The sequence below is a fragment of the Zootoca vivipara genome, chromosome 5 (assembly GCF_963506605.1).
Source record: "Zootoca vivipara chromosome 5, rZooViv1.1, whole genome shotgun sequence".
In the NCBI taxonomy this organism is placed as follows: Eukaryota; Metazoa; Chordata; class Lepidosauria; order Squamata; family Lacertidae; genus Zootoca; species Zootoca vivipara.
This window is the reverse complement of record NC_083280.1, coordinates 36,594,933-36,621,556: the sequence shown is the minus strand read 5'-3', so window position 1 is coordinate 36,621,556 and position 26,624 is coordinate 36,594,933. Positions and strand designations below refer to the sequence as shown.

Here is a 26,624-nt window from a genome sequence, read left to right as displayed (position 1 = left end):
CTTAAGTCTGATTTTTGCAGTTTATTTATTTAGTGTTGTAATGTATGCAAACTGTAGTTTGCCTAGAGCAGGCTTCCTCAACCTCGGCCCTCCAGATGTTTTGAGACTACAGTTCCCATCATCCCTGACCACTAGCCCTGCTAGATAGGGATCATGGGAGTTGTAGGCCAAAAATATCTGGAGGGCCGAGGTTGAGGAAGCCTGGCCTAGGGAATGTAGACTGTGGGATGGTTAAGGAATAAAATAAATAAATAGACTCTGAAGCAAAAAGGGGGGGGGGCTTGTAACACTAAGCAAGACTGTGACTTGTCTCCAGCAGTATGGTAGCAGCAGGAGTTGAGTAGAAGGGAAGGGCCTATGATTTCAGCAGTGTGCACTAGCATGCTGCACACTCACATTTAAACCATAGTTTAGTTTATTTAACTACGGTTTAGCTTTAAAGTGACAAGCATACCAGGCCATTCTCTTAGAGAAGGTGCTTTCTGAGCCTGTTTCTTCTCCTCCTTGTGTGTTTTTGGGGTGTGGCAAACAGTAGTTTTCCTTCCAATTTAAAAATGTTTTATAAAAATGGCTAAATATAGATCAAAACTGTTAGTGTAGCCTACTGTGCCTCAGGATGTGGAGAGTTTCCTTTCTGTCACTTGGGACTTAAGACTGCAATCCTGTAGCCACTAAACTTTGAGGAAGCCTCATTGATCTTAATGCATCTTACTTCTGAGCAGATATGCACAGAAATGTGCTGCTAACCTCCTGGGACCTACATGCTGGAAAAGGCTTGTCTGCCTTCTGCCTTCACACATGTGCCAAATGAGACACTGTAGCATTTAGCTGGTGTGATGCTAGCACGGAATCTAATAGCATCTGATCCAAGTTTTTGTTTTGACATATAAATCTGTACTGTTTGCCTCCTCTTCATCTCTCCTCTCTTCTCCCACTTCCTTCTTGTCATGACTACTGAATAGTAGCTGGGTTTAGGGTTGTATGAAAGTGGATCAGCATTCCAGAATGCTTGAGGAATTGTGTTGGGTTTTTTGGTTTTTTTTACTGTCGTTCTATGAACAAATGTCATGCTGTGTTTTGTTTTGTTTTAATGTGCACTATGAAGTTCCATTTAATACAATACAAAACAGTATTTTCAACCTGGGTGCTGGAAGAGAGACATGGACCCAGGAAACCCCTATTCTGCATTACGCAGAATAGTTTTTGAAAACGGTTGCCTTTTACTAGGGACTCTTCTACAAAGATAAATGATGGGGAGGTTAAAAGGCCATAAGATTAGAGTGCGTTTTATGTGGTGGTTTTTAATCTATGGTTTTATGCGATGCATTCTGCCCACTCCTAGAAAATGGATGTTAACTGAGTGAGCTGCAGGTGTTAAAGGAGACAGGCTGAGAGTAGGCCAAAACCATACCGCATATAATACTAAGTCAAGCAAACCCTAGAGAGGATAAAGGGAGCCTTTTGAAACCACTTGCTAGTATAGAGAATGGGGTTTCTTGAAATGCATAAGGATTGAATGTGTTCTGTACTGATTAATGAATAACTTCCTAGTGTTGTTGTTGTTTAGTCGTTTAGTCATGTCCGACTCTTCGTGACACCATGGACCACAGCACGCCAGGCACTATAACTTTTATATGCCTGTTGTCTTTGTCCATGGAGTTTCTTGGCAGGGATACTGGAGTGGCTTGCCGGTTCCTGCTCCAGGTGGCTCAACATTTAGTCAAAACTCTCCACTATGACCTGTCCATCTTGGGTGGCCCTGCACGGCATAGCTCATAGCTTCTCTGAGTTATTCAAGTGATCCATGAAGGAGACTTCCTAGTGTACTTTGTTTTAAACATAATGAAAATGTATTTTTGTCTCTAAATACACTGCCCCTTCAGCGTTCAATAACTAATAGGACACATCTGCCATGTCATCGAATCATAATATCTGGTATCATCATCAAACAGCTGCAGAAGCTTCAGTTAATAAAGGCATAACAAATGTTGCTCTCCTGGGAGACATTCCTTTCTGTAGTACCAGCCAGCTTTCAATTAAGGGAGAACATTCACATTTCCCCCCTCTTTGAGTCCTGCAGTTGGTTTTCCTTATGGAAGATTCCAGAACTACATTTAACACACACACACACACACACACACACACACAGACTTGCAGGCTTGTCCATGACAATTATGTAAGACCTAAAGCTGCCCAGCCACAGGCTTCCTGAGCTTTGCCTTGTGTCCTGGGCTTTAAGCCAGAGACTCCAAGCAAAGCTCAAAGCCAAGGCATAGGCTGTGTCCACATTCCCATTTACTGCACACTCGCGTCTCCAGTGCTCAGTGCTGTCTTTGTAATCTATGATTGCAGGGTGTTATTCAAAATGCATATATACCCTGTACTTTGTTGTAACCTGCTAAAATCTGGTGTGTTGTCGCTCAAGCCATCTTCCCACTGACTGGCGTCTTAAGTTCATACCTAGCCATTTAAGGGGTAAACACCTTTGCATAGGGGGGAGACATCCCCGCCCTCTCAGTGCCCTCCTGCTCCCAGTGTGTACAAAAGCAGAAAACACAATGGAAGCCTTGCTTGGCTGAGGAGCTAGGAAACCAATGGGGAGGGGAACATCATTGCACTTTAAGGCAGTATTGAGAACACACCCTTATATGACAAGTACAGCTAGGTTGCGGTGGGGGAGCGGTGTTGGGGGGAGTCACCTATGGAAAGAGTGCAATTGCAGATTGAGCAGCCTGAATCATGTGTGTGAAGCCTTGCCATTGTCAACTTCCAGCAGCAATTCCATGCTTGGGAGTAAGCACCATTGAAACACTGGGGCTTGCCTCTGAGTAGACATGTCCAATGGAACAACTCTTGTAAGTTGTAAATACTAAATAAATCCATATTTTTATTTTCCACAAGTGACGTTTTTAAAGTAGAGAAATGTGGAAAAGCCTGGCTATTTTTTTATACTGCCTATTATGATGTATTTGCTTGCCTGGTCTATTACAGAAATTCAATATAAGGTTCCTCCTTTCGTCCTGCATCCATTTCCTGTCCTGCTTTCTCCTGTTCCTTTATTGGTAAAATTACTAGTTGGCACATGCATTCCAAAAGTGGGGGTGGAGGACACTGGAGCCTGCCAGTCAGTCTTGTTGGGGTTGTCCCATCTCCAAAACTAGGGGACATGAAGTACAGTATTTGAAATTATGCTGCCTTCATCCTGTTTTCTGAAGAATATTGTTTCTTTCACAATGTGGAGGTGGAGATGGGAAATTGTTTAATTTGGTTGTGTACTTTTGGATTGCTTATGACTATTTTTGTTATGTTTGTAATTGGGGTTTTTTTCGGGTTGCAAGCTGGCTTGAGCATGGTTTTAACTATGGGAATAAGTGCTTTTTTTCTAGGAAAATAGGTGCCGGTACTCACCATGAAGTTGTTACAGTAAGTGTCACACTTTTTAACAGCAGCAACAACAACAAGAGTTGATGGTACTGCGGACCCTTGATTACCCCCTGTAAAAAAGCACATATGGAAATTATATATGTATTACATGTGTATGAGATGGAATGGGTAAAGCCCTGAACAGCAGTACTCCCCACTGCTAAATTCCCATCCCTGCTTGTTTTAACAAGCACCAATTTCATGCTCTAAACAGAGGCAATGAAGACGTGATTCTTATGTCAAGCAGTAGTAATAATTGGAATGGGTACTCCCTTGTCAGTCTGAAGGCAGTGCCTTCAGCAGTCACAATGCATGCTCTGTCTAATGTTCATTTGCTTGTGTAAACCTGTCAATCAATCACATTTTAAATTACAAAAGCAAAAGACTCCCCCATCCTCTTCATAATGCCTGTCACAATGTTTGGACCTATTCTCAATGTCGGCGCTTCCGACGTATGTAGTGGGTGGGAATCTCAGCTTAGCAATGAAGCTGCTGGATTCGAAGAAACATTGTATGAAGAAGTTGCAAAGACGACCCGAGTGAACTGGGAAGGCTTCGTTCAAATAATTGAGTCAATTGTATTCTGGGTTGTGAGTGTGGTTTTATATGCACACTATCGCTCTGGCAATATCTTGGCTGCACCCTGGGATCACCAGCCTGATCTGGGTGATTCCTGTGGCCTCACTTTGCCATGACCCTAATTCTGTTACCATTTTGCCAACAGGTGTTTGTTGCCTGCCATAGCCTTCTGCAGCTGGCCCAGCTCCTCTACAGTGCCTACTTCAAGAGCAGCCTGACAACCATCGAGAAACGCTTTGGCCTCTCCAGTTTGTCCTCCGGCTTTATCTCCAGTTTGCATGAGGTAACTGCATGAGGCACATGCCAGTTCCAACATAAGGCTAGTGGAACTGGTCGCCCTGCCTCATTATTCCCTGTGTTTCCCTGAGCTTAGTTTAGGTACCTGTGGTTATGCGGTCATTGTTGATGAAGTAATAGAAGGAGGATAGTTCACATTCCAGATAACCGGGAAGACCACCTTCTACTGCTGCTTACATCATAGAGGCCATGCGTGTATAAGGCGGCAGCGATAGGCTATACCAGGGAGAGATGGTTTTTAAGAAGGCAAACTGGAATGACACTTAGTGAGGACAATTCCTTCCAAAACAAGAATCCTGGCAAGGGAGGGGGCAGTGGGAAAGAATGATTCTGAGGCCTTGGGGCCTGCTGCTTTCTGACTGTTTCCCCGAGAAAGAGGAGAGCCTGACCTACCTTTCTGTGCAATGGAGTGCTGCTACACCCATGGGTTTAATAGATTGGTGCTTTCTCTCAGGCCCTCAGAAGTGGTGCCGCATCTGGTGTGTAATGCTGCATTACACATTAATTAATGCTATATTAAAAGAAGGTGAAAACCCCCCAATTTGTTATGGAGCTGTGAGTCAGACCATTACAGCATCCCCTGCACCATCCAAGACTAATGACTAGAACTTTACACACGGCGATAGCCTTTATTATAGCAGCACCTTTGTAGTACCTCCATAATTAAGATTATGTCAGTGTTTCCCATGAGAAATCCCTCTTTCCCCGGGGATGGAGTCAACATCATTCATGGAACCCAGCCAACAGCAACGGCTTTTGCTGCTTCGGTTGTGGTTTTGTTCTGCTTCCTTTGCCTTGCTTTTAAATCCAGGAGACCCTCCAGTTCTTCCCCATTCCCTTTCTGAAACATTTTCTGCAGCTTCTGCTTCTCAGAATTCTCTGCATTGCACTTTGGCTGGCAGGTTTAGAGGTTTAGAGCAGCTTTAGGGCTGCTTAATTTTCTCAGCTTGCTTATAAGTACTTTTAACACACTAGGAAATTACCCCCCTGCGGGAAATGGATCCCAGCATCTTTTTTGTCACTTCCAGCACAGCCAGGCACAGGGTCTTCCCTTTGAAACAGATCAGGAGGAACAGAAACTTTAGATACTTTTGTTCTCTCTGGGATCCAAAACTGTCAGAAATGTCAGAGTCACATCTGCAATGCAGAATCCTGCAAAGGACCATTGACAGCCAGAGGTTAAAATGGGGACCATCTTGCTTTCGCTGCCTCCAAGCAGGCAAAGGCAGCAGGATGGTAAAAAGGAGGTCTGGACCAATCCAAAGTTCTTGTCCATCTGATATTCCTGTCCAAGAAGAGCAAAACGGTTTTAATACCAGTGCAGCAGTGACTGCAATACAGTCTCTCATCTATCTACCTACCCACCAACAGTAGGCTGCCCTTGACTTTGAATTTCTCCACGTGGTACTGTTTTGCAGTGGCTGGTGCTATAATATAGTTCTGGCTCCGCTCGAGCAGTTTTCAAGTTGGAACTTGGCCCCTAGTGACTCAATCAGGAACAGCTTTGATTTTTAAGCTTGATATTTGGCAAAGCACCTGGAGCCTGGCAAGCGGCGCTATCAAATTCTAGGGGGAAGCACAAAATAGGTGTGTGTTAATTAGTCGGGGCTCTGCTGCGTTTGCACAGTTTGTACTGTCAGCGTGCGAAGAGCACGCGAACCGCACTCGGGCAGAAATATAAAATGGATGGGGCCTGAAGTAAACATGCGCCTCTGGGTCTGGCACAAGCAGAAAGCAGAGCAGAGCCGACATCCAAGGGCCCAGCAGTTAGCCATCAGGCTGAGCAGCGCTGGTTCACATAGCACTGCGAGGGAAAGCGTTTGCCAAAGCCTCACACTTAACTGAGAACATAAGACCAGTGAAACTGTGCTGTGTTAGCTGGCTGTCCATCTGTTTAGATTTGTTTCCCACTCCTTTCTCTGAGGGCTGTTCTAGAAAAATCACTCCCAGTGGTTCTCGCCCTGTTGCTGCCTCCAGCATCAACCACTTCCAGAGACTTTGTGAGGAAGCCCATAAACACGTCAATTGCAACCCATTTCTCTTTGAACGCCCATGGGATACATGGACAGAATGCAAAAATCAAAACTGAACAGTTCTTCAGGGCAAGCCCAACCATTGGACAGAGCAAGGCAGCTCTCAGGCGGCAAATGCCTGGGGAGGCAGAGGGCCCTCACCATCCCCCTGAATCCTCTAAGCTGGCCTGGCCTGCACCACCAAAGGTAGATTGCTGCCTCCAGATGCAGAGAAGGTTACTGTCCTGCTGGTGGTGTTGAGGGAAGATTCACTGCCAGTCTAGTTGGATGCACCTTCTTGTCCTTTTTGGTCAGGGAGCAAAATGTCTTGGAGCTGGCCCTGCAGTCCCCAGTGTTATACTTCTTGGGCCATCCATATTTCCTACTTTATTCAGGACTCTAAATCGCTGCTTCTGCAACTCTTTCTACCTAGCTAGAGAAGCAGCTACTTCAAAGAGCATCTTTATGGACTTCTCCCTAAGTAGTAGTAAGAGCAAGTATTGATTATGCCCCATTATATCATGGTATATGTGTCTGAAACTAGATCACATTTTTAAACATTTCTTTTGTCAAGTAGTGTAGGCAACATCATTGACCTGGATTTACATTGAGATCTCTAATACTGAGGCTGATTTATTACTATTACTTTAAAAGGTCCCTGTGGGAAAGATTCTGATTACTTTTTATATGTTGACATTTTTTGTTGAAGTTTTTAGAAAAGCATAGGGCCGGATTCAACCAACCTATTCCGTGCAAGGAGTCCTGCTACCTCAATGAGGTTCTCCCCCCTCCACCTCCCCCCCCCCCGTTTTCCCCAAATCTTCTCCCCCCCCCAAACAGTATGTAGGGTGAGGGAAAGAAGAGGTCATTTCAAAGGGCAAGCAGAAGTGTTTGTGCTGATGGAACAGTCTCCTTAGGGCTATGCTGAATTCTACCTATTGTTTCTTACAAGCTACCTTAGGAGAATTTCTATCCTGAAAAGTAAGGTAGAATTAATGGTAATAAATAGCTAGCTAGATGAATAAATAAATAAATAAATGAAAAACAAACAACATAAAAAGCTGCCTTGGCATTGGTTGGTCTAGCTCAGTATTGTCTACACTGATTGGCAGAGGCATTCCAGGATTTCAGACCCTGTTCTCTACCAGCCTGAACTGGAGATGGTGGGGATTGAACCTGGGAACTCCTAATTGCAAAAGGCATGTTGTCTGCCACTGAGCCACAGCCCTTCCCTTCTTTGACATGAATGTGCAGGAGCCATTAAACAAAACAAACTCTAGTGCCCTGAAACGCCCTAACCAGGTCCTGAAACACATTGCTCCGTTCACAGCAGGGGACACAGGAAATTCTTCAGTACTTTTATGCAAAAAAGATGTTGCCTTGTAACTGGGAAACCTCCATGGTGTCCACTTTGTGGTAGATTCCTCGGGCAGTGTCATATATCTGTGGCCATTCCAACCCACAAATGGATCTTTCCCATCCTTTCTGAATACATTTGCTTTTGCTTCCAGACACTTTCATATGGGGCTCCCCTTCCTGACTCTCTCTGGGATTATAAAGTTTTTCTCATTTATTTGTTAGATTGATTCCAAAAGCCACAAAAGCAGGGAGGGGAGCCCATGTAAACATATAAGAAAGGAAACTTGGGCACAATTACTGTAGTTTCAAATGTTAAATTAGTCTGAAAGTCTGGACCAAGCCAGTGCAATTCTAACTTTATGTAACCCGCACGTTATGGCTAACCATTACATCTCATGCAACATGTAACTGTTTTGAGACAACAAGGGAATTGGCTCATGCCAAACCCATAGATCCACATATTTCCAAACAGATTTTAAAATCCAGACCCTTTAGCAGACACCAAGAGGACTGATTTGAATCACATGTCCACATTCTTGCGCAGTACTGACCATTCAAGAATGCATCCGGGGGGTGTTGAACTATGCATAGGGCAGATCCTCACTTTAGTGCAAGCCAACATCTTCAACTGAGCTGTGTTGGCCTGCATTATGTGAAACAAAAATTGGCGCAAAACAATGCTAGCTTGTTTAGCAATAATGTTTATTTGGGGCCATTATTGGTACATGAAGATGTTTAAAATGAAGATGTTGCCCCAGTCCAAATTTACATAATAATCTGATTGCACATCACTATTTAGGTACATACCAATTCAACGTTTGTGTTCCACAGAGTAGAAGTACCTTTAGCATCTCTTTCCCCCCCAAAAAATAATAGAAATGAATGCTGTATGTGGATTTTTTTTGTCTATCTCTGGTGAGGTCATACTTACGTCTAATGCTCACCTTGTGTGTGAGTGTTTATGTGTAAAATAAATTCCTTCATTTAAACGCTCCAGATAATTTGTTAAATACAGGAGGTGCAATCTCAGAAATACATTCGCATTTATTGGTTATCCTGATCCTTCATTGCTTTTCAACCGTAACAAGTGAATCATGGGCACTTAACATTCGGAAAGTGTCACATGTTTAAAAGAACCATGCTACCCTGCTTTTTCCTTTAAATGAACATAGGTATTGCTTTCACCCAGGGGAGTGTTCAACATAGGCATGTTTACTTTTAGTTGCTGGTGCATCAAGCAGTGACTTGCACAATATGTGAATCAGCCTTCGCAGATCAAATAATCAGAACAGATCACAGAGAGGAGCTTCATATAGTCTCAGATGCAGTGCTTCCAATAGAATAATTTGCATTAATCTTTAGGTCATCAAATGTTGAGTAATCTTGATGTATGTGGCCCTTAGCCCTCTAATCCTTTGCCCTGAACTACCATCCAGTTAATCTAGTTCTTTCTGCCTTCTCCACTGTTGTGCTCCTTTTCCATACTGTTCTTTTTTTGTTTGCCTTTGCTTTCGCCCCTCAATTGATTTTGGGTGGCGGACGCTGCTGAAGAGCTATTGGTGTAGCACAGATGACAAAGCTATTTTAGATTCACACTCCCTTTGTACACAATAACATGTGAGCTATGCCTGATATTTTTATCATCCTGATTATTTACACTGCTGTATCCTGAAGAGGCCTCACTAGCAATACAAGGCCTAATAATGATAAAGATGGCTGAGCCACTCTTTCCCAACTCTGCACTGACCATCCCATTTCTAGCAAGCTAGGGGTCGGGAGAGCTCTCTTCTTGGCACTGCTGTAGCCTGCTTTAAGCTACAACCAGCCACAACACTTTGGTCCTACAAAAGATAAGGAGGAGATGTTTTACAGCCTCTGTTCCAGGGGTCAGCAACCTTTTAAAGGCCAGTGAGCAGATCTGAAATGTTGAGATAGTGCCAGATTTTGAGCCTGGAATAATGCCAAATGACTACCATGATTTGGGGGGGGGGGGCATAGTGCAACACCAAATGAGTGCCACAGGGCTATGGCAGAATGGTTGTGGCATCTGGAAGAGCAGAACTAGGATTGCAAAATGACACGGGCCTGCCCCACGCAAATAACCTCCCCATAAATGGCACTCATCGGCTACTGCCACTCTCACAGGCAGGACACTTTTGTCCCTGTTCAGAACAGAAACATGGGCATGTTTAAGGGGACATGTTCAATGTAGGAGAGGCTGAGCCATGCAAACAGAAACTTAGCAGAAAGAGCAAACAGTCTTTCTTGTGTTGTGGATTGTTGAAAGGATGTTTACCGAGATCTTTTCCTGAGACCATATGATGTACTGGCACTTGTGGTTGTCACATTGCCAAACCCTGCTCTACTCTACCTGTAAGCATTTTTCTCATTGGGGAATACCATGAAGCCTGCCTCTTTGTATGTCTTCAAGAAAAAAACAATTGCTACCCCGTACACAAAAAGCAGGGGTGGGCCATCCCAGAATAAACTTAACTCTGAAATAAAAGCAGGGACACTGAGGTGCCTCCTTGTCTGGTTGCTGTCTTCTTTCAGGTCTCTTTTGACGTTCTCATCCGTGCACTTTTATGTCTCCACAGATTGGGAACGTTGTCCTCATCATCTTTGTGAGCTACTTTGGCAGCCGAGTTCACCGGCCTCGGATAATTGGCCTGGGAGGCCTGCTGTTGGCGCTGGGGGCCTTTCTCCTCACTCTTCCACATTTTCTCTCAGCCCCATATCAATACACCACAGCACAAATCAGTATGTATATTTCCAAATATCTCTTCTGCCTCGCCCCGTCTCTGCTCTGGTGGCTTGGGGACTCCTTGAAACTATGTTTGCTGTGTCCTCATAGTGGCTTACATAAATTAATAAACCACAGGCTCCCATCTGCACAATACGTTTAAAGCAGTGTCCTACCGCTTGGAACAGTCATGGCTTCCCCCAAAGAATCCTGGGGACTGTAGTTTGTTAAGGGCGTATAGTGCAGACGGGACCTTAGTCACTTTTGCTTCGGAATCCTTGGTAGATTAGTTCTCACAGTATCCTGTGAGGTAGGTATGTTATTCTCCCTGGGAAATTAAGTCTGCAAATGTAGTTGCACATTAGAGTCACTTGGCTTTTACCCATCCAGGCTTCCAACGTCCCCCGAGGCATGCTGCGGTCTCTGTGCAATGACTTGCCTGTCATGGGTGTGCCAAACCAGATCATTGCCAAGGGAGCCCAAGGCAATGAATGTTTTGGTTCATGTCTTGTGTCAGTGGGTGCTGTTCTGTGTCGAATTGCTTCTTTTAAAGTGTCACTATTATCTGACGCCACCTAAAATGTGCAGGGCTCCTACCGGATGATGGATTGGTTAGCATAGCATAGCTGCTCAGTATGTGCTTTTCCCTGTGCCAGAATCCTCGATCAGGGAAAGCGAGGGGTGGCGCTCACACCAATGATCACGTGTGATTGGCTTTGCTTCCTTGCTAGTCTCTCCCCCGCCCCCAATTTCCTTTCATGCCAGGTAGCAAAGCCATGATCCCCTGTTGCTTCTGCTGGCACCAGCCAGCTTTAGTTGAAATGGTGCCAGGCATTTGTTTCCAAATCAGGCTTGTTACCATCTTCTCTGCAAGGAAAGAGACGTGTGAAAGTTGGGGGACGGTTCATCCAGGAAGGTTGGCACATACATGCGGCTCCTTCAATACCTTCTAATCATACAATATAATCAGGTAATAACAACTCTTAGTTCTGCTGTCATGATATTTATCTGTAGCATAGCCAGGAAGTAAGCTCGAAAAACATTGTTCCCACTTGCCTTCCAAAAGGGGGGAAATCAAGGCGTCAAAAGTTGTTGGCGAGCTCAGGAATTGCATCCGAGTTCCCTAAAACCTACACCACAGCTTCTCCTGTTGGAATTATGCCCATGGAAAAAAGCATAACAGAATGCGCCATGGAATTCAAGATCATTGTGGATTTTGCAGGAAAGATCTTGCAAGTGGGTTCCAGCAGGAGTTTGCTATCTAGCACATGGATCTGTCCTGTAGAAACTACACATATTTTTAATTCTAGCCTAACGTTTTCCCACAAGTGTTTCTCCATGGAATTTAGTCCAAAATCACAACCACTGTTGTCTGCAGTGGGTTGACTGCTGCTGCATAAATGGGCAAAGGAAAGACTAATCCCAGTGACAACATGAATTCATTGTACAGCCATACCTTGGTTTAAGTACGCTTCGGTTTGAGTACTTTCAGTTTAAGTACTCCGCGGACCCGTCTGGAACAGCTTAATCTACGTTCCATTACTTTCAATGGGAAAGTTCGCTTCAGGTTAAGTACAGACTTCCGGAACCAATTGTGTACTTAAACCGAGGTACCACTGTAGTCAAAGGGAATAAGTTATCAGTTGTTGCAAACATATTGGTAACATTCTTGCTATATAAATAAGGTTCACCTTAAAAAAAAACAACAACACATATTCCAGACTGCATTGTATTCAACTAACTTTTACTTGAAGTACACCCATTGGGATGAATGAGCCTAAGTTAGTCCTGGTCATTGATTTTTGTCATGCTGGCCACACGACCCGGAAGCTTTACGCCGGCTCCCTCGGCCAATAATGCGAGATGAGCACCACAACCCCAGAGTCGGTCACAACTTGACCGAATGGTCAGGGGTCCCTTTACCTTTACTCTGAGTAAAGGTTAATTAAATACAATGGTCTATGTGTGCAGGATGAATTTTCTGATGTTTAGATTTTTTACACTAAGACTAGACATCTTGAAAGATGTCCCAGTTTGCCACAATTATCAGAAGAGTCTAGGGTAGATCCTCTCTCATTAAGATCTGTGGATGGGAAGTTCTCTGAAGGAAGTGCCTTGATTTTATCTCCAAAGATAAGGCCTCCTCCTTCAATGGAATGACTTCTCTTTTTCTTGCTGGTTAATCCAGAGTCCTGTCAAATTAGTGTAATCAGGCAAGAGCGGGAAAAATATACATACAGTATAATCCTTCTTAAAGAAACAACAGTTTTATTATTTTCAAACTTGGTGGAATCCTTAAATAAGTAAACTTCCATTATACAACATGGAATCCTATACAATGAAGTGGGTTGCAATGTTGAGCAGGGTATCTGAGGGTCAAACTACCCATTACTTTAAATGCATTTTTGTATTCAGTGATTGGGAGTTCACATCACACACTTAACAAAAACAAAAGCAGCAGTGGGGGGCCCCAGTGCTATGGGGCTGGGGAGAAAGGTTTAATCATTTCCCCCATGTCATTTTCTTGGTAAAAATTACCCCAAACTGCTATTTGCTGCTATTTTTTATTTCAAATGTTCTCTTAACTTGTGCAGACACATTTATAGAATCCTGTAAACAGAAGCTCTGCAGAATGGGTTTCCCCCTCTCCTGCCCCTGTGTGCCCCCAAATTGCTGTGTGTGCACATGAGAGAGTGAGCCCTGAACAGCAGAGATGGGAGAGATTGTTCCATCTGGCAAGCTGATATGTTAGTAAAGACAGAACATTTGTAATATGCCACCCATTGGCATTATTGCTTCTCAACACATTAACCTCTAATACAGTCTTGCTTACACTACAGCTGAGGAATAGTAACATGAATTCACATAGTAATATAGTTCACGTTCATTTAAATGTAAAGTGCTTAAATATCATTAAATGCAAGGTCTTAAACACTCACAGCAGTATATTAATTTGTATTGCAACAACTGGGATGGCTTCATTTTTATGGCTAGGCCCCTGGCATCCTCTTGTAAGAAGGTTTGTTTCTTGTTCTGAACCCAAAGCCCTCATTTACCATTTTAATATCCCCATGCGCAGAAATCTATTACTCTCCACACACTTAGCCAAAGGCATAACTTAGGCCAGTTGTGTGTACTAGGGCAGGAAATAACGAAGCTCTCTGTTTTCCATTATGTCCTCCTAGATTTGCTTACCATTTCTTTATTAAGTGGCAGGAACCAACGATGGGAGCATTTATGTAAACAAAAAAACCCCTCAAAACCTTGGTATAGTTGGCATTTCAACCCCCAAACCAGTTTCACTTACAAAAATTCTATTTTGGCAGGCGATACGTTTAACATGCCCCCCATGGCAATTGAATTTATAGAAGTAAATCTAAGATAGTTAAGAAGGTCCCTGAGTTCTGAAAATGCATTCCAGGCTTGTGTAATAAAGGGTTTTGTAATGAACATGTACAGGAATGTTTGTGGTAGTGTGTGGCAGTATGTGGAAAGTGATGTTGTATTAGCTGAAAGCCCAAAATTACCTGGCCAACATTTTTGTTTCAGCTCTTTTATATGATCAAAGTACCACAAGTCTTCTGGGCCACTCATTTAGCGCTCTGGCTTGACGGGAATAGTGGAACAGTTGTAAAAACGAACAAATAATGAGGCACAAGATGTATGGGAACTGACATGTGTGGCAAGGACACAGCATTTGTTTTAATTTTGCATTGGATGTGGGTTCCTAGACGCCTCCAGATATTTAAGCATTGTTTTCTTCACTCTAAAAGGCACTTCAAGTACTCTGATTGGAATTGGTTTCCTTGCTCCCCCTTGAACAGCTTGTTCACCATGAAAGCTAATGGGTAATTTGAAAGCACATAGGAGTCCCGCACAAACCACCCTTATTCCTCCTCCAATAATTATCCAGTTGGCCTCGGATGTTTTCTCCTCCCCACCCCCACAAAATACACTGATATAGGTTTGTTCAAAGCTCTTTCTGAACTTATCCCTGTAAGCAGTGTTGTGGTAGTACCTTGAAAGGAAAAAAAGAAGAAGGTGATGACAGCTGCTAATTAAACTGAGGAAGTTTTACAATTCTGGCAGGTCTTCCGAATCCAGGAATGAGGGGTTGTTAAGGATGCATTTCACTTAAAAGAGTTCCGTTGCTATCGCCACAAACTGTAAGGTGCTGTATACAAAATACATGGGCCAGGTACAAAGGACCACACATGGGCCTCTGCATGAGCTTTTGCATAGGAACATAGGAAGCTGCCTTACAGCACATCAGACCCTTGGTCTATCCAGCACAATATTGCCTACACCAGGCATAGGCAAACTCAGCCCTCCAGATGTTTTGGGACTACAACTCCCATGATCCCTAGCTAACAGGACCAGGGATGATGGGAATTGTAGTCCCAAAACATCTGGAGGGCTGAGTTTGCCTATGCCTGACCTACACACTGACTGACAGGTGCTCTCCAGGGTTTCAGGCAGGCTGTCTCTCCCAGCCTTACCTGGAGATGCCAGGGATTGAACAGCCTTTCCCTTCCAGCGGCTGTCCCAAAAGGTCCCCCACTCCAAGGTTGGTGCGAGAAAGGAAAATCAGCTCCCTCTCCAACTGCTTGTGGAAGTGCTTTGCATGCGTGCGCATGGCTTGTCTATAGACCAGCCATGGATCTAATGTCCCCCAGGCTATGTTCTGAATATGATTTGCAGGGAGGGACAGTGCTGTTGCACTCAGTCCTGTTTGTGGACTTCCTATATGCATCTGGCTGGCCAACGTGAGAACAGGATGCTGGGCTATGATGGACTTTTGGTCTGACCCAGGAGGGTTTTTCCTATGCTCATGTTCACTTTTAGTCATTTGGGCCCTAAAGGTGCTTAGAAACTGGTGGGGTACCTTGATTGTCCCCATCTGTACTGCTCCCCATTTGTTTGCAGTGAATCATCAGTGTGACCTAAGCTAGACCTGCAGGCAACATGTGAACTTGCACAGGCAACATCCCTGCAAAGTGATTCTCAAACTGAGATGTTTTGCTTAGCTGCTTCTTTTTCCTTTTGCAATGACAAATTATGTTTCCAGCATCAGTGGCCTGGGAGTTCCCACACTGTTTGTTTGTTTGTCCTATTAATTTTATTTTATTTTTGCATCATCTTTTTCCAAGATGCAGGTAACAAGAGCGGAAGTGCCAGAACCGAGCTCTGCAACAACAACGAATTTGTGTGTCCAAGCACCAACGTGAGCATCCAGGCCGAGGACAGCACCATGTGGGCAATAATGGTCGTTGCACAGCTATTGGCAGGAATTGGGACAGTCCCCATCCAGCCTTTTGGGATCTCCTATGTGGATGACTTTGCTGAGCCAAACAACTCTCCCTTGTATATAGGTAAGCCCTTTCCCTGGGAAGGTGTACTTACTGTAGCAGGGTTGCACCTTACCATCCAGCTTACATTGCCATGCTATCCATGTCTTTGCAGCAGGTGGAGTTGGGAATCTGCTGTTTAGGAAATGTCTTTCCATTGCTCGCACTGAAGGGCTGTTTCTGATTGAGCTCATTGGTCCTGCAATGAAAATCGCTATGTAGAAAGGACTTGACTGACATGGCTATGTTGAGAATACCAGTTTCTTTTTCTTTCTCCTCTCAACATGATGGTGTTGGAGTGACTTAGGGGTACCATTCTGTGCGTGAAAACTGTAGTGTTTGCCAAAATGATTTCTTCTTCTTCTAGGAGAGCTGAAGTAGTGCACTAAGAGTCACACATGGGCAGGCATCATAGCTGTCAAGCCTCCCATTTTTTTTGCGGGAAACCCCCTTATTTCAGTCCGTTTCCCGCTGGCAGCCCGGATTGTAAAATATCCTGTAAATCTCCCGGATTTTAAAGGAAGCAGCTCCTCTCCCTCCCTGCTGGCTAGGGAGGCCCCCCCCCCGTGAAGGAGCCGCCAGCCGCTGCCCAGTAAAACGTCTCGCTCAATGGTTGGGTGTTCGCTCACTTGCCGAGTGCTGCTGAAGGCATGCACAGAACCGATTTTCGGTGCCGCTCTGCCCATGTCTGGGCATCAGAAATCACTTCAGCACATGTCCAGACATGCGCAGAAGCGATTTCCGGTGCCCAGACATGCGGACACTGGCAGCCCGGCACCGGAAGTCGCTTCTGCACATGTGCAGAACTGATTTCCGGTGCCCTGGACATGGGCAGAGTTGGCACCGGAAATCGCTTCTGCACATGCCCGGGCATGCGCAGAGGCAATTTCCGGCAGCACTCAGCAAGTGATCCCTTATTTTTAAATCCTAAAGTTGACAGCTATGGCAGGCATTTGCTGGGGCTCATGCGCCCTGATCCTGCCCACCAGGGCTAATACCTTGCCTGGATCCCACTCGACCCTAGTGCACCTCTAACAGCATTATTCTAGCAGCCACCAGACCTCCCTTCTCTAGCCCTGCTTGCAAGTGGACTTATTTAGCAACTGCAGCAGCAGCAGCAGCAGCATGATAATGGGCTTGGGGGCAGAGTGGCTGCTTTTGCTCTAAGCCCGTTACAGCACTGCCACAGAATAAGGCCTCCTTGTCACACTCCTGGTTGGCCTTAGCCAGCAGCAGTGCCTGGTCACCCCACATGAGGGGGAAGGCAAGGCTGGTGGCTGCTGCAGCAGCAACGCTATGGGGTTCACGTGGCGGTAGATACCTCTGCAGCGGGGTGGGGTAGGCCAGTTAGCACTGGGGGCCACAGAGTGCTGCCTGCTCAGAGTCCCTCAAAATCTGGAGCTCCACCTACATAGGCAGAAGCTATAGTAGGAGATCACAGAGAGAAGTCATACTGCCAGTGCTGTGGGGCAGTTTTGGTGAGCTTTTAAAAATTTTATTTTCAAAAGCGGGCAGAGCTGGATTCAATTGTTAACCACGTTTCTTGCGTGGAGTGAGAAATTACCACCACCACCTCCCAACCTCCTTCCTATCATAGATCTTAAACCATTGATTTAAAGGATAGGGTGTTATTTGTAGGGGTACAAACCCCATTTTAGTTTCTGTTCCACTTTGTTCCTCCAGCTTCTTTCTAGCATTATTGCCCCCCCCCCGAGTCAGAGGCCCCTCTAACAACTGTTGTGGGCTGTCCAGGACGCTAGCAGCTTCCCAGTCCTGAAGAGGTCCTTGGCTGGCACAGCCAGTTTGGGCTGCTGCTGCTCCTCTGCCAAGAGTGGGGCCAGCTTCCTGCACCAGAGCCAGGGGGACAAAGCTCTCCACTGGTGCTTGCAACTCTAATGTTTGATGCAGTATCCTGTTGCCACTGGTGCAGAGGACTGGCCTGCAACTCAGAGAAGCCAGTGTGGTAGAGTGGTTAGAGTTTCACATTTGGACTTGGGAGACCAGGGTTGCAATCTCCACTCTGGACTATAAATGCAATAAATAATAATACAAAAAATCTTCAGATTTGGCAGCAGAATTCTCCTCTTTGGGACCAAAATGTGTTCATGGTTGCTTTTAGAAAGGAAACTCTTCCACCATCCCACAATAGAATTCTGAATATCTCCATAAGAACAAAATAATAGCTTGCAGGATCAGGCCAATGGCCCATCTACGGTAGTTCACTATCCTGTTCTCACAATGGCCAACCAGATGCTTGTGGGAAACCCGGAAGCAGGGCCTGAGCACAAGAGCCCTCTCCCTTCTTGTGGATTCCAGCAACTGGTATTCGGAAGTATTGCTCCCTCCAACTAGCCATTGATAGCTGTCTTCTCCCTGAATTTATCTAATCCTCCGGTGTGGAGAGAAGCCCAAGACCTAGCTATATCAGGATTTCAAATGTTTCTAGTCACCTTCTGCTGTTATGTAAAACTAGGCCAAGAAGAAGTCTGAAATGCAAGGTGAAGGAAAAAGTGCTTCCTTCAGTTCCAGAAGGCAAATGATGTTGTTTTTATTTTTTTTATTGGCTTTGTTGGTGTTGGCCGTCCAAAGGTATTGCAAGAGTACTTATTATGGGAAAGGGGAAAGGGTCATGGAGGTTTGCAGGCACCAAGTACTGTAGATACCAGGGGCGTTTTCTGATAACGAGTTTCCCATCTGTCTTTGTAGATATGAAAAGAGAATCTAATTAGTAGATAATGTTCCTTTCTGGTGCAGAAGGGGGGGGGACATAATGAGCGTGATGATTAGCAAGCCATAAAAGATGGTTGAAATGAAACCACGGAGCTCAGTCATATTGGTAGGCAATAAATCACCGCTATCAGCACTCAACAATTCTGGCCACTGGGCCAGCTGTTGTTTGGACAACTTTGCCTTGTGAATTGGCCCTGTAATCCAGGCATGGGGAATTCGTGGTTCCCCAGATGTTGTTGGACCTGTCAGTCCCAGCTAGCATATCTAATGACCATGGGTGTTGGAAGTTGTCTTCCAGGCTCCCTGTCCCTGATGTTATCAGACAACTGGTAACATGAATGTGCTTCCTGGAAATTATTTGAGAGCTGGAACACCCAGATTATCTGCGGCCCTTTCCTCCCAGAATGACCAGCTGATAAATAACAGTCCTGTGAGCATAAGAAGTTGCTGTGTATTGTGTCAGGCTATTGGTCCATCTAGCCCAGCTCCCCTTGTTGTCTCTGAACTGGATATTTCAAGGATTGAACTTGGGGCCTTCTTACGAGAGGCATCCTCCACCCCACCACCGTATTTTTTCACTCCATAAGACGCAACTGACCAAAAGACACACTTAATTTTTAGAGGAGGAAAAGGGGGAAAGCCCTGGTTTTTTTGGGGGGGGGTCAGCTCAAAGTTGTGCAGCTTCTTTTGCAAATGGGAAATGCTCCATTTTTTGAGCATCAGCTCACAGTTGTGCAGCTTTTTTGCAAAGGGGGAAAGCTCCATTTTTGAGGATCAGCTCAAAGTTGTTGAGCTTACCTTGCAAAGGGGAAAAACCCTATTTTTATGGGTTCAACTCACAGTTCTGCAGCTTCTTTAGGAAAGGAAAGGGAGCCATTTCTACAGTTTCCAGACAGATAATCTAATCAGCCAGTCACATGTCAGCTGGGGAAACACAACAGTGGAGGCCTGGGCAAGGGGGAGCTAGCGTTTTTTATCTCCCTCCCCGATCTCTTGCAATCAGCTGGTGAGCAGGTTCCTTTAAACACCCTCCTTCCCTCTTGTTAGCCTTTAGCTCTTTCTTTAAACAAAAAACAAGCATGATCTGCTTTTCACTCCTGGGCAATTGGCTCCAGGGACCATGCATTCGCTCCATAAGACGCACAGAATTTCCGCTTACCTTTCAGGAGGAAAAAAAGTGCATCTTATGGAGCGAAAAATACGGTAATTTGCAGTGCCTCCTACAACAGCAGCTCCTGCCTCCTGTTTCCCCCATCAGAATGTAGTGTTCATAAAACCAGGAGACAGGGGCTGATAAAGTAAAGCTTTATTAGTTTTGGAAATGACAGAGTCAAATATTCCTTCACCACCCACCCCTCAAAGAATGATAGCCTTTCTGAAGGCAGTTTTTCCTCAACCCTGAGTGCATAACATTTTTAGTGTCTGGCAGGTGACTTCAATTGGCTTTAATGGAGCTTTGTGTTAATAAAGTAAAAAATAGCTCATTGTTGCTCTGAGGTACGTAATCATTACTGCACTGTTTTGTTGACCTATAGCCAAGGGCAACCCTTCCCTACAAGCTCTGCTATCATAGCACATCAATATTGTATTTGAACTGTCCTTTTGGACTTTAGCAGCAATTCTGTTTGTGATTAAGCTGTAATTGACTTCCGTGAGACTTCCTACATTGGAGGTTTTTAAACATAGATTGGATGGCCATCTGTCATGGATTCTTTAGTTGTGATTCCTGCAATGAGGCAGGTTGGACTAAATGACCTTTTAGTTCCCTTCCAACTCTACAGTTCTATGATTCTAAGTAGCCCAACTTTCCACAGATATTGTCCTCTGGTCTTTATTGGGCTATAGTGCTCAGAATCTAAAAAAAACACAACAACCATGCTTGAATACAATTTCCAGAGAAAACACATGCCAGTAGAATATGGCAGCATCTTCAAAATAATGAAAAATCTAAGCTTTCATTTTTGCAAAAGAGCACTGGGAGGAAACTATAATAATAATAAAAAATGGTATCTTCTGCTAAATGCTTTTAAAACTTTGCTGGTTGGAATAGGAAGCTTTGAACCTTCCCATTGTCGACACTTTCTCACTAAAGTATAGCTCCAGGACATTCCCTTTGGGTGACTCATCTCTCTGGTGGGTTGCCCTCAAGGTTTTTGATGGCAATCCTATACGCCAGCCTTCCCCAACCTGGTGCCATCCAAATGTTTTGCACTGCAACTCCCATCAGCCACAGCCAATGGTCAAGGCTGATGGGAGTTGTAGTCCAGCAACATCTGAAGAGCACCAGGTTGGGGAGGACTGCTAAATGCACTTGCCTGGGAGTAAGTAAGTCCCATTGAACTCGGGGGGGGGGCGTCATTTCTGTAGCTATATATAGGATTGCACTGTTTGAAAAAGGTATATATGCCCCAGAGTCGCTGGGGCAACCCAACCAGATGGGCGGGATATAAATAAAAATATTATTATTATTTATTATTATTGATTTATTTTATATATTAGAGCTATTAACATGGGATCAAACAGTCTCTGTGCATTTCTGCACAAAAGTAAAGTAACATTGTGCAAATTAATTAAAAAATTTTGTTAAATGCATACTTTCTGTATTTATGCAAATCTCAGAACATTTCTTTGCTCATCTCTATCTCTGTGTTTCTTCAACATACGATTTCCATATGTTTGAAATAAATGGCAGATGGAACAGCAATGCAGCCTCCCCCCCAACCTGCTGCCTTCCAGATGTTTTGAACTACAACTCCCATCAGCTGGCTGGGCTTGATGGGAGTTGTGGTCCAAAGCAGGTTGGGAAAGCTGTAGAAAAAGATGCGTTACCATAGTCTTTATTTCACAGGAGTTGCTGGGATCCCGTCTGAACAGCGGCAGCTGCTTTTCATTCAATAAGATGTGTGGAATGCAGTAGTAGTATTAACTGCCTGATTGGCTTTCAACACCATTCATCTTCTTGTTCATTTACCACAAACACTGTGTGGTTTAAAACATGCTTTAGGAAGAAAAAAGCATCATCAGAAACATGGGTGCAATGTCACTCGTGCGGACGTGCTCATCCTCTTCTCTCTTCTCTTTCAGCAATCCTATTTGCCATTGCGGTGTTTGGCCCTGCTTTTGGTTACTTGCTTGGTTCTGCAGCGCTGCGGATATTTGTGGACTATGGGAGGGTCGACATGAGTGAGTATCTGTTCTTGCTGAGGGGGAGTATTGGACTCGTACACATTCACGGGTCCATCGCCTGAGCCGCTTGATTATGGAAATTGAGTCACGGCCACACAAAACCTGCTACTGGCTCCCGGTTTTGTTTGAGGGCAGATTCTTGGTGTGTTGCTAGGTGACAGGCAAAGACATGGCCTGACTACATACAGTTAGAGATAATGTGGTTTTTCTGATATTCCCTACATACCCAAAGCAAAAAGACCAACAGCACCACATAGTCTTAGTTGCAGATTAAAAGTCCTAAAGCAGCAAAAGGTTTTCAGCTTTTATTGGAAGAATGCTTGCACCACCACCACAATGTTGCCAAAGTCGTTGCCCCGTTAAGTGAACTGAGCATGCAGTGTGCAATACTGTCCCTTTACCCAGTCACGAAGGCCAGAGCTTAGAGCTGGGGTGGGAGCTGTTGCTTCAGCAATAGAGCAGCTCAGACTGGGCTGGGAGCTGGGAGCTCCATCCCGTTTGGGTTTTTGCCAGGCCCTGATCTGAGCAGTGTATTTCCATGTGCTGCCCCTTCCTCCTGCGCAGCTTCACATGCTGCTGTCCATATAGTGGCCCTGGTGTTCCTGTCTGGCTTGTACACCTGTGACTCTGGGGGGGAATGTGTGTGTGCGTGTGACTGTGAGGGCCAGCCAGGAACTCAGGCAGCTGTTATGAGGACCCCAGTCATGGGGTAGGGATGTCCAGATCTGATGGCTGATCATTTGCAGTGTGGAGATCCACTAGAATGGCTTCCTTTGCTCCTCACCTGAGGGAGGCATCACATTCGGTGTCTGCTGTTGAATTGGGGACATTTGTTGGCGATAGTACCTGTGCAATGCACAGCAGTGGTTCAGATCCACTTTGCACAGATCACATAACCATGTTGGCAGGGAAGTATCCTTAATATGTGATGCCATAATGCATGTAGATGGAACTGTCTATGGAAACTAGATGGGGCTATCTCCGTGCATGCAATGAACTTCATGCACTATTGTTGTTCTGTGGCAGAGCATGGTGCTGGAATGCAGGTGATCTGGCTAGAGAGCTTCAGGCAGGCCATTCTCTCCATCTTTGCTTGCCCCCCCCCCCCCGTGATCTACACCATGGTGCTATTTCTTCCTTCACATATATTGCCTGTCATTGGGGTGGGGGTGGGGCAGGCTGACAACAGTCTAGGGCTGTTGCATCGCAAATTTGCTTTGTACGTCTGAAAGAGCATTGGACTCAGAAGATTGCTGCCTTAGGGTTGGTCACTATTTCTACCTGTTCTCTCCAGCACCCACCCACCGTGCAACAGAGGCTTCCTTCCTATATCCGTGTCTCTGTGCTAAAGAATCCTCCTGCATTGCTTCCAGGCAATCGGAGATAACAGAATGATACCTTGTGCAAGATAAAGAAAATAAATGAGAAGAGAGGACGGAAATGACAGCAGCTTTCTTTTTGCATGTACACAGGCAGCTTTAATTACCCCTTTGTGGTCACCCCTTGATGAAGTCGCCCAGTCTTGAGTGGGCCAGTCACGTCCAGGGAAGCTGAGCCATTGTTTTTGGCGGGCGTGGGCTCTTTTTTTTTTTGCCTGCACACTCTTTAATCCTGGAGGGCAGGAAGTCTGGGCTGAGGAGCAAAAGGCTGGAGATGGCTGTTTATTCCTTCCCACTCGTTAACAATGTGGAGAGACACTTTCCATGCCAACCCCAGTGAAGCGTGGGCTCCTTTGAGCAAGGCCTCCTGCCTGGAGGATGTCCGCTCTCAAAGTGGAATGACTCGGCGTCTCTTCTCCAGAGTCCCTGGAGAGCGTAGACTCCAAAAGCCAGGCTCATTAAGACGGTTGCTCCACGGGGATCAGTGGCTGTGCTTGTGCCTGACTCTCTGCCAGCCTAGGAACAATGGGACAGGATAGTCTTTCCAGGAAGAGGGCAGCTAACGTTTCCAGCTCCCCTGTCTGCACATACTGCTGGGGAAACAGTTTCAGCAGGCATTAGGCGTCTAAAAGGAAAGAGGGCTGGTTTCTCTAATTAACTTTGGAATCGCACAAATGAATTGGATGTGCCAGCTCCTTCCTTTAACCCCATATCTTGGCTGTCACCTGCTTAAAGCCTTCCCTCCCAAGAAACACCTTCCACAGCACAGGTGCCCTTGTTTCCACTGTGCATTCCTCACCAAATGCTTGTGCTTTCTCAAACATCAGAGGGATTGTGATCTGGAGTGGCAGCAACTTTCCCAATGCAGTATCATCGGGGAGAATGTACCCTGCCTTCACTAAAGAGACATGTTCTCACGAACTGTAGCAGGTGTGCCCAACCCCCAGATGTTGCTGAACTACAATTCCCATCAGCCCCAGCAAATATAGGGAAGGATGAGAGGAGTTGTAATTCTGCAACATCTGGAAGGCCACGGGTTCCCTACACCTGAACTTACAGCTACTGGTTTTTGGAGCAGAGCTTCCTTAGGTGCTAAACCTCTCATTTATCCCAGTTTAGTGAAATGGCAGAACTATCAGTGTTGTGCCAGGCACTGAGATCTGAGTAGCTACAAAAAAAAATGTCTCTAGCCAAAAATAAAAAGCTCCAGTACTGAGAGACTCCTCAACACAACAACAACAACAACAACAACAACAACAACAACAACAACAACAACAACAAAGGAGCACAGCTCTGATAGGGCAGCATTGCCACTTTTTGTAGGAATCCTGAGCAATATTGGATGTGCCCTTGAAGGTGATTGGTCACATGGGAAGATGGATCCCCCAGTCCTGGAGATATTTGGGGATTAGTGATATCTAAAAAGAACATGAATGATATTAATTGAGGCGCTAGGTCAGGGGAGGAGAACCTGTGGCCCTACGGATGTTGTTGGACTACAACTCTCATCATCCCTGACCATTGGCCACGCTGGCTGGGGCTGCTGGGAGTTGGAGTCCAGCAGCATCTGAAGGACCACATCTTTCAAACTCCATGGGAACACAGTGCAGTGCAGACCACCTAAATACCAGAAAGTGGACTCATGAAGCTCTTTTAATTTCTCCATCTCTTTTCAGAGGATGTGCAGTTGGTCCCAGGAGACCAGCGCTGGATTGGAGCCTGGTGGCTGGGACTCCTCATTGCCTCGGGTTGCTTGGTGCTCACATCCATTCCCTATTTCTTCTTCCCCCGGTATATGCTCAAAGGGAGGGTAAGTGTCTCTGCTGGTGGTGGAGAGAAGGGCAACCCTTTCCAACTACAGCTCTTGAGGGCACAGCCAAGAGGGAGCAAGGCTTTTCCAAAGTGATTGGTGAACCCTTGCAAGGGAAAAATTCCCCCGAGGAACCTATGTTGTTCCAGAGGGGAAGTCTCTTCGGTCCACTGGGAGGATGAGAAAGCCAAGACTGTCCTGGATTGGGCCTGTATTTTTATTTTTTAAAAAAACATTTTCCTATTTGCCTGCCTCTTAGGTAGCAGCTTGCTTGAGCAAGAGCTCTATTTCTGCACATCAGTTTTCTGATTTATTGATTTGGGCTCTTGAGGTGCTACAATAATCACTATGAAGAAAAGCCTTCCTGCATGGCTTTGGCCTGCATGACTTCCAGTGTAGGATCTGTACACTGCAACCACATTATTCCACTGGGCAGAGCCTCTTGCTGTTGATAGAAGCATAACACCTTAAATGCCTGTCTCGCCAACTGTGTATACACAGGGGATATGCTGAGAGTGGTCCCCAAAACAATCAAGGCTGGAGCATTTGGCCAAAGAGGTTTATTACCTTATTCTAGCCTGCCTTGTGTCTAAAGAATGAGCAACAAATTGAAATGAAAAAACTCTGTTTAGGGGTGCCATTCCATAGCAAGGAAGGCAGCATGTAAATACTCCCCTTGTGTATATATATTAACAAAGATGTTGGAAATACTATCAAGCATCCCACTGTTAGCCTTTGTCTTGCATATTCAGTATAGCTCTGAGTCCTTTCCTTACTTTGAAATACAGTAAGAGGGGAGAAATATGCATCCTCATCTTAATCTCATATGAAGGCTTTTATAGTGTGTATGTGTTTTCCCTTTTCTGTTATTACCCTTCATGATGGCAGGAGAGCAGTTACCATAGAATTGTAGAGTTGGAAGGGACCACGAGGGTCATCTAGTCCAACCCCCTGCAATGCAGGTATTTTTCACCCAATGTGGATCTCGAACCCGCAGCCCTGAGATCGAGAGTCTCATGCTCTCTACCAACTGAGCTTTTTCAGTATCCCTCTCTGTAGGTGGACATAGCAGGTACCCCAAGCAGTACAAAAAGTAGCTCAAAAGCAGCCCCTAAAGCGTTCCAATCACTTTGTAAATCAAGAGGCAGAAGTTCTGCCATAGCTTCCCTTCGCATTCATCAAGTCAGTGTTCAAAATGGGGGTAAAGGTTCCAGCCTTGGCAATAGCCAAATCAAACATAGCTGTCAACTTTTCCCTTTTTAAAAGGGAAATTCCCTTATTCCGAATAGGATTCCTCACAAGAAAAGGGAAAAGTTGACATCTATGAAATCAAAGAAACCTGTATGGAAGCAGGTGGAATGTAATTTGTATTGTGGGCAAGGTCAGGTTTTTTCCAGATGTGCCTGCCTCCCCCCCCTTTTTTTGTTTTGTTTCTTGCCTCAGTCTTTTTTGCTGTTGCTGTTATGCTCGGAGAAGAACATGCACACCCCACAATAATTTCTCTCTTCCTTTTGCTGGGCCTGCTCCCAGGATCTGCATCCTGTTTCATGCTTGCTCTGCATGCTCTGGGCCTTGTTTCTAGAGGACAAAATGAACCATCACCCTCCTATTCACACACACACAAAAAACCATTCTCTTTGCTTCTGTCCCAGCAGGCAGAATTTGAGGTGGACGTCCTGAAGAAGATTGAGAAGGCCAAGGCAGAGGAAGGATCACTGGTAGAATTTACCAAAAGTAAAGGCTTTTCTTACCAACTTT

At 45.1% G+C, this 26,624-nt stretch overlaps 1 protein-coding gene across 3 annotated transcripts in view; it reads left to right on the top strand.

Moving 5' to 3' along the window:
- Window positions 1-26,624, top strand: part of SLCO2A1 (solute carrier organic anion transporter family member 2A1) — a 62,958-nt gene that overhangs the window by 20,441 nt on the left and 15,893 nt on the right. For 2 of the 3 annotated variants that reach the window (XM_035132884.2, XM_035132882.2), the window contains exons 3-8: window positions 4,148-4,285; window positions 10,268-10,430; window positions 15,564-15,785; window positions 21,576-21,674; window positions 24,733-24,866; window positions 26,519-26,600. In XM_035132884.2, coding sequence (XP_034988775.2) covers window positions 4,148-4,285; window positions 10,268-10,430; window positions 15,564-15,785; window positions 21,576-21,674; window positions 24,733-24,866; window positions 26,519-26,600 — 838 coding nt within the window. The remainder of the gene's footprint in view (window positions 1-4,147; window positions 4,286-10,267; window positions 10,431-15,563; window positions 15,786-21,575; window positions 21,675-24,732; window positions 24,867-26,518; window positions 26,601-26,624) is intronic. The other variant, XM_035132883.2, reaches the window with a different exon arrangement.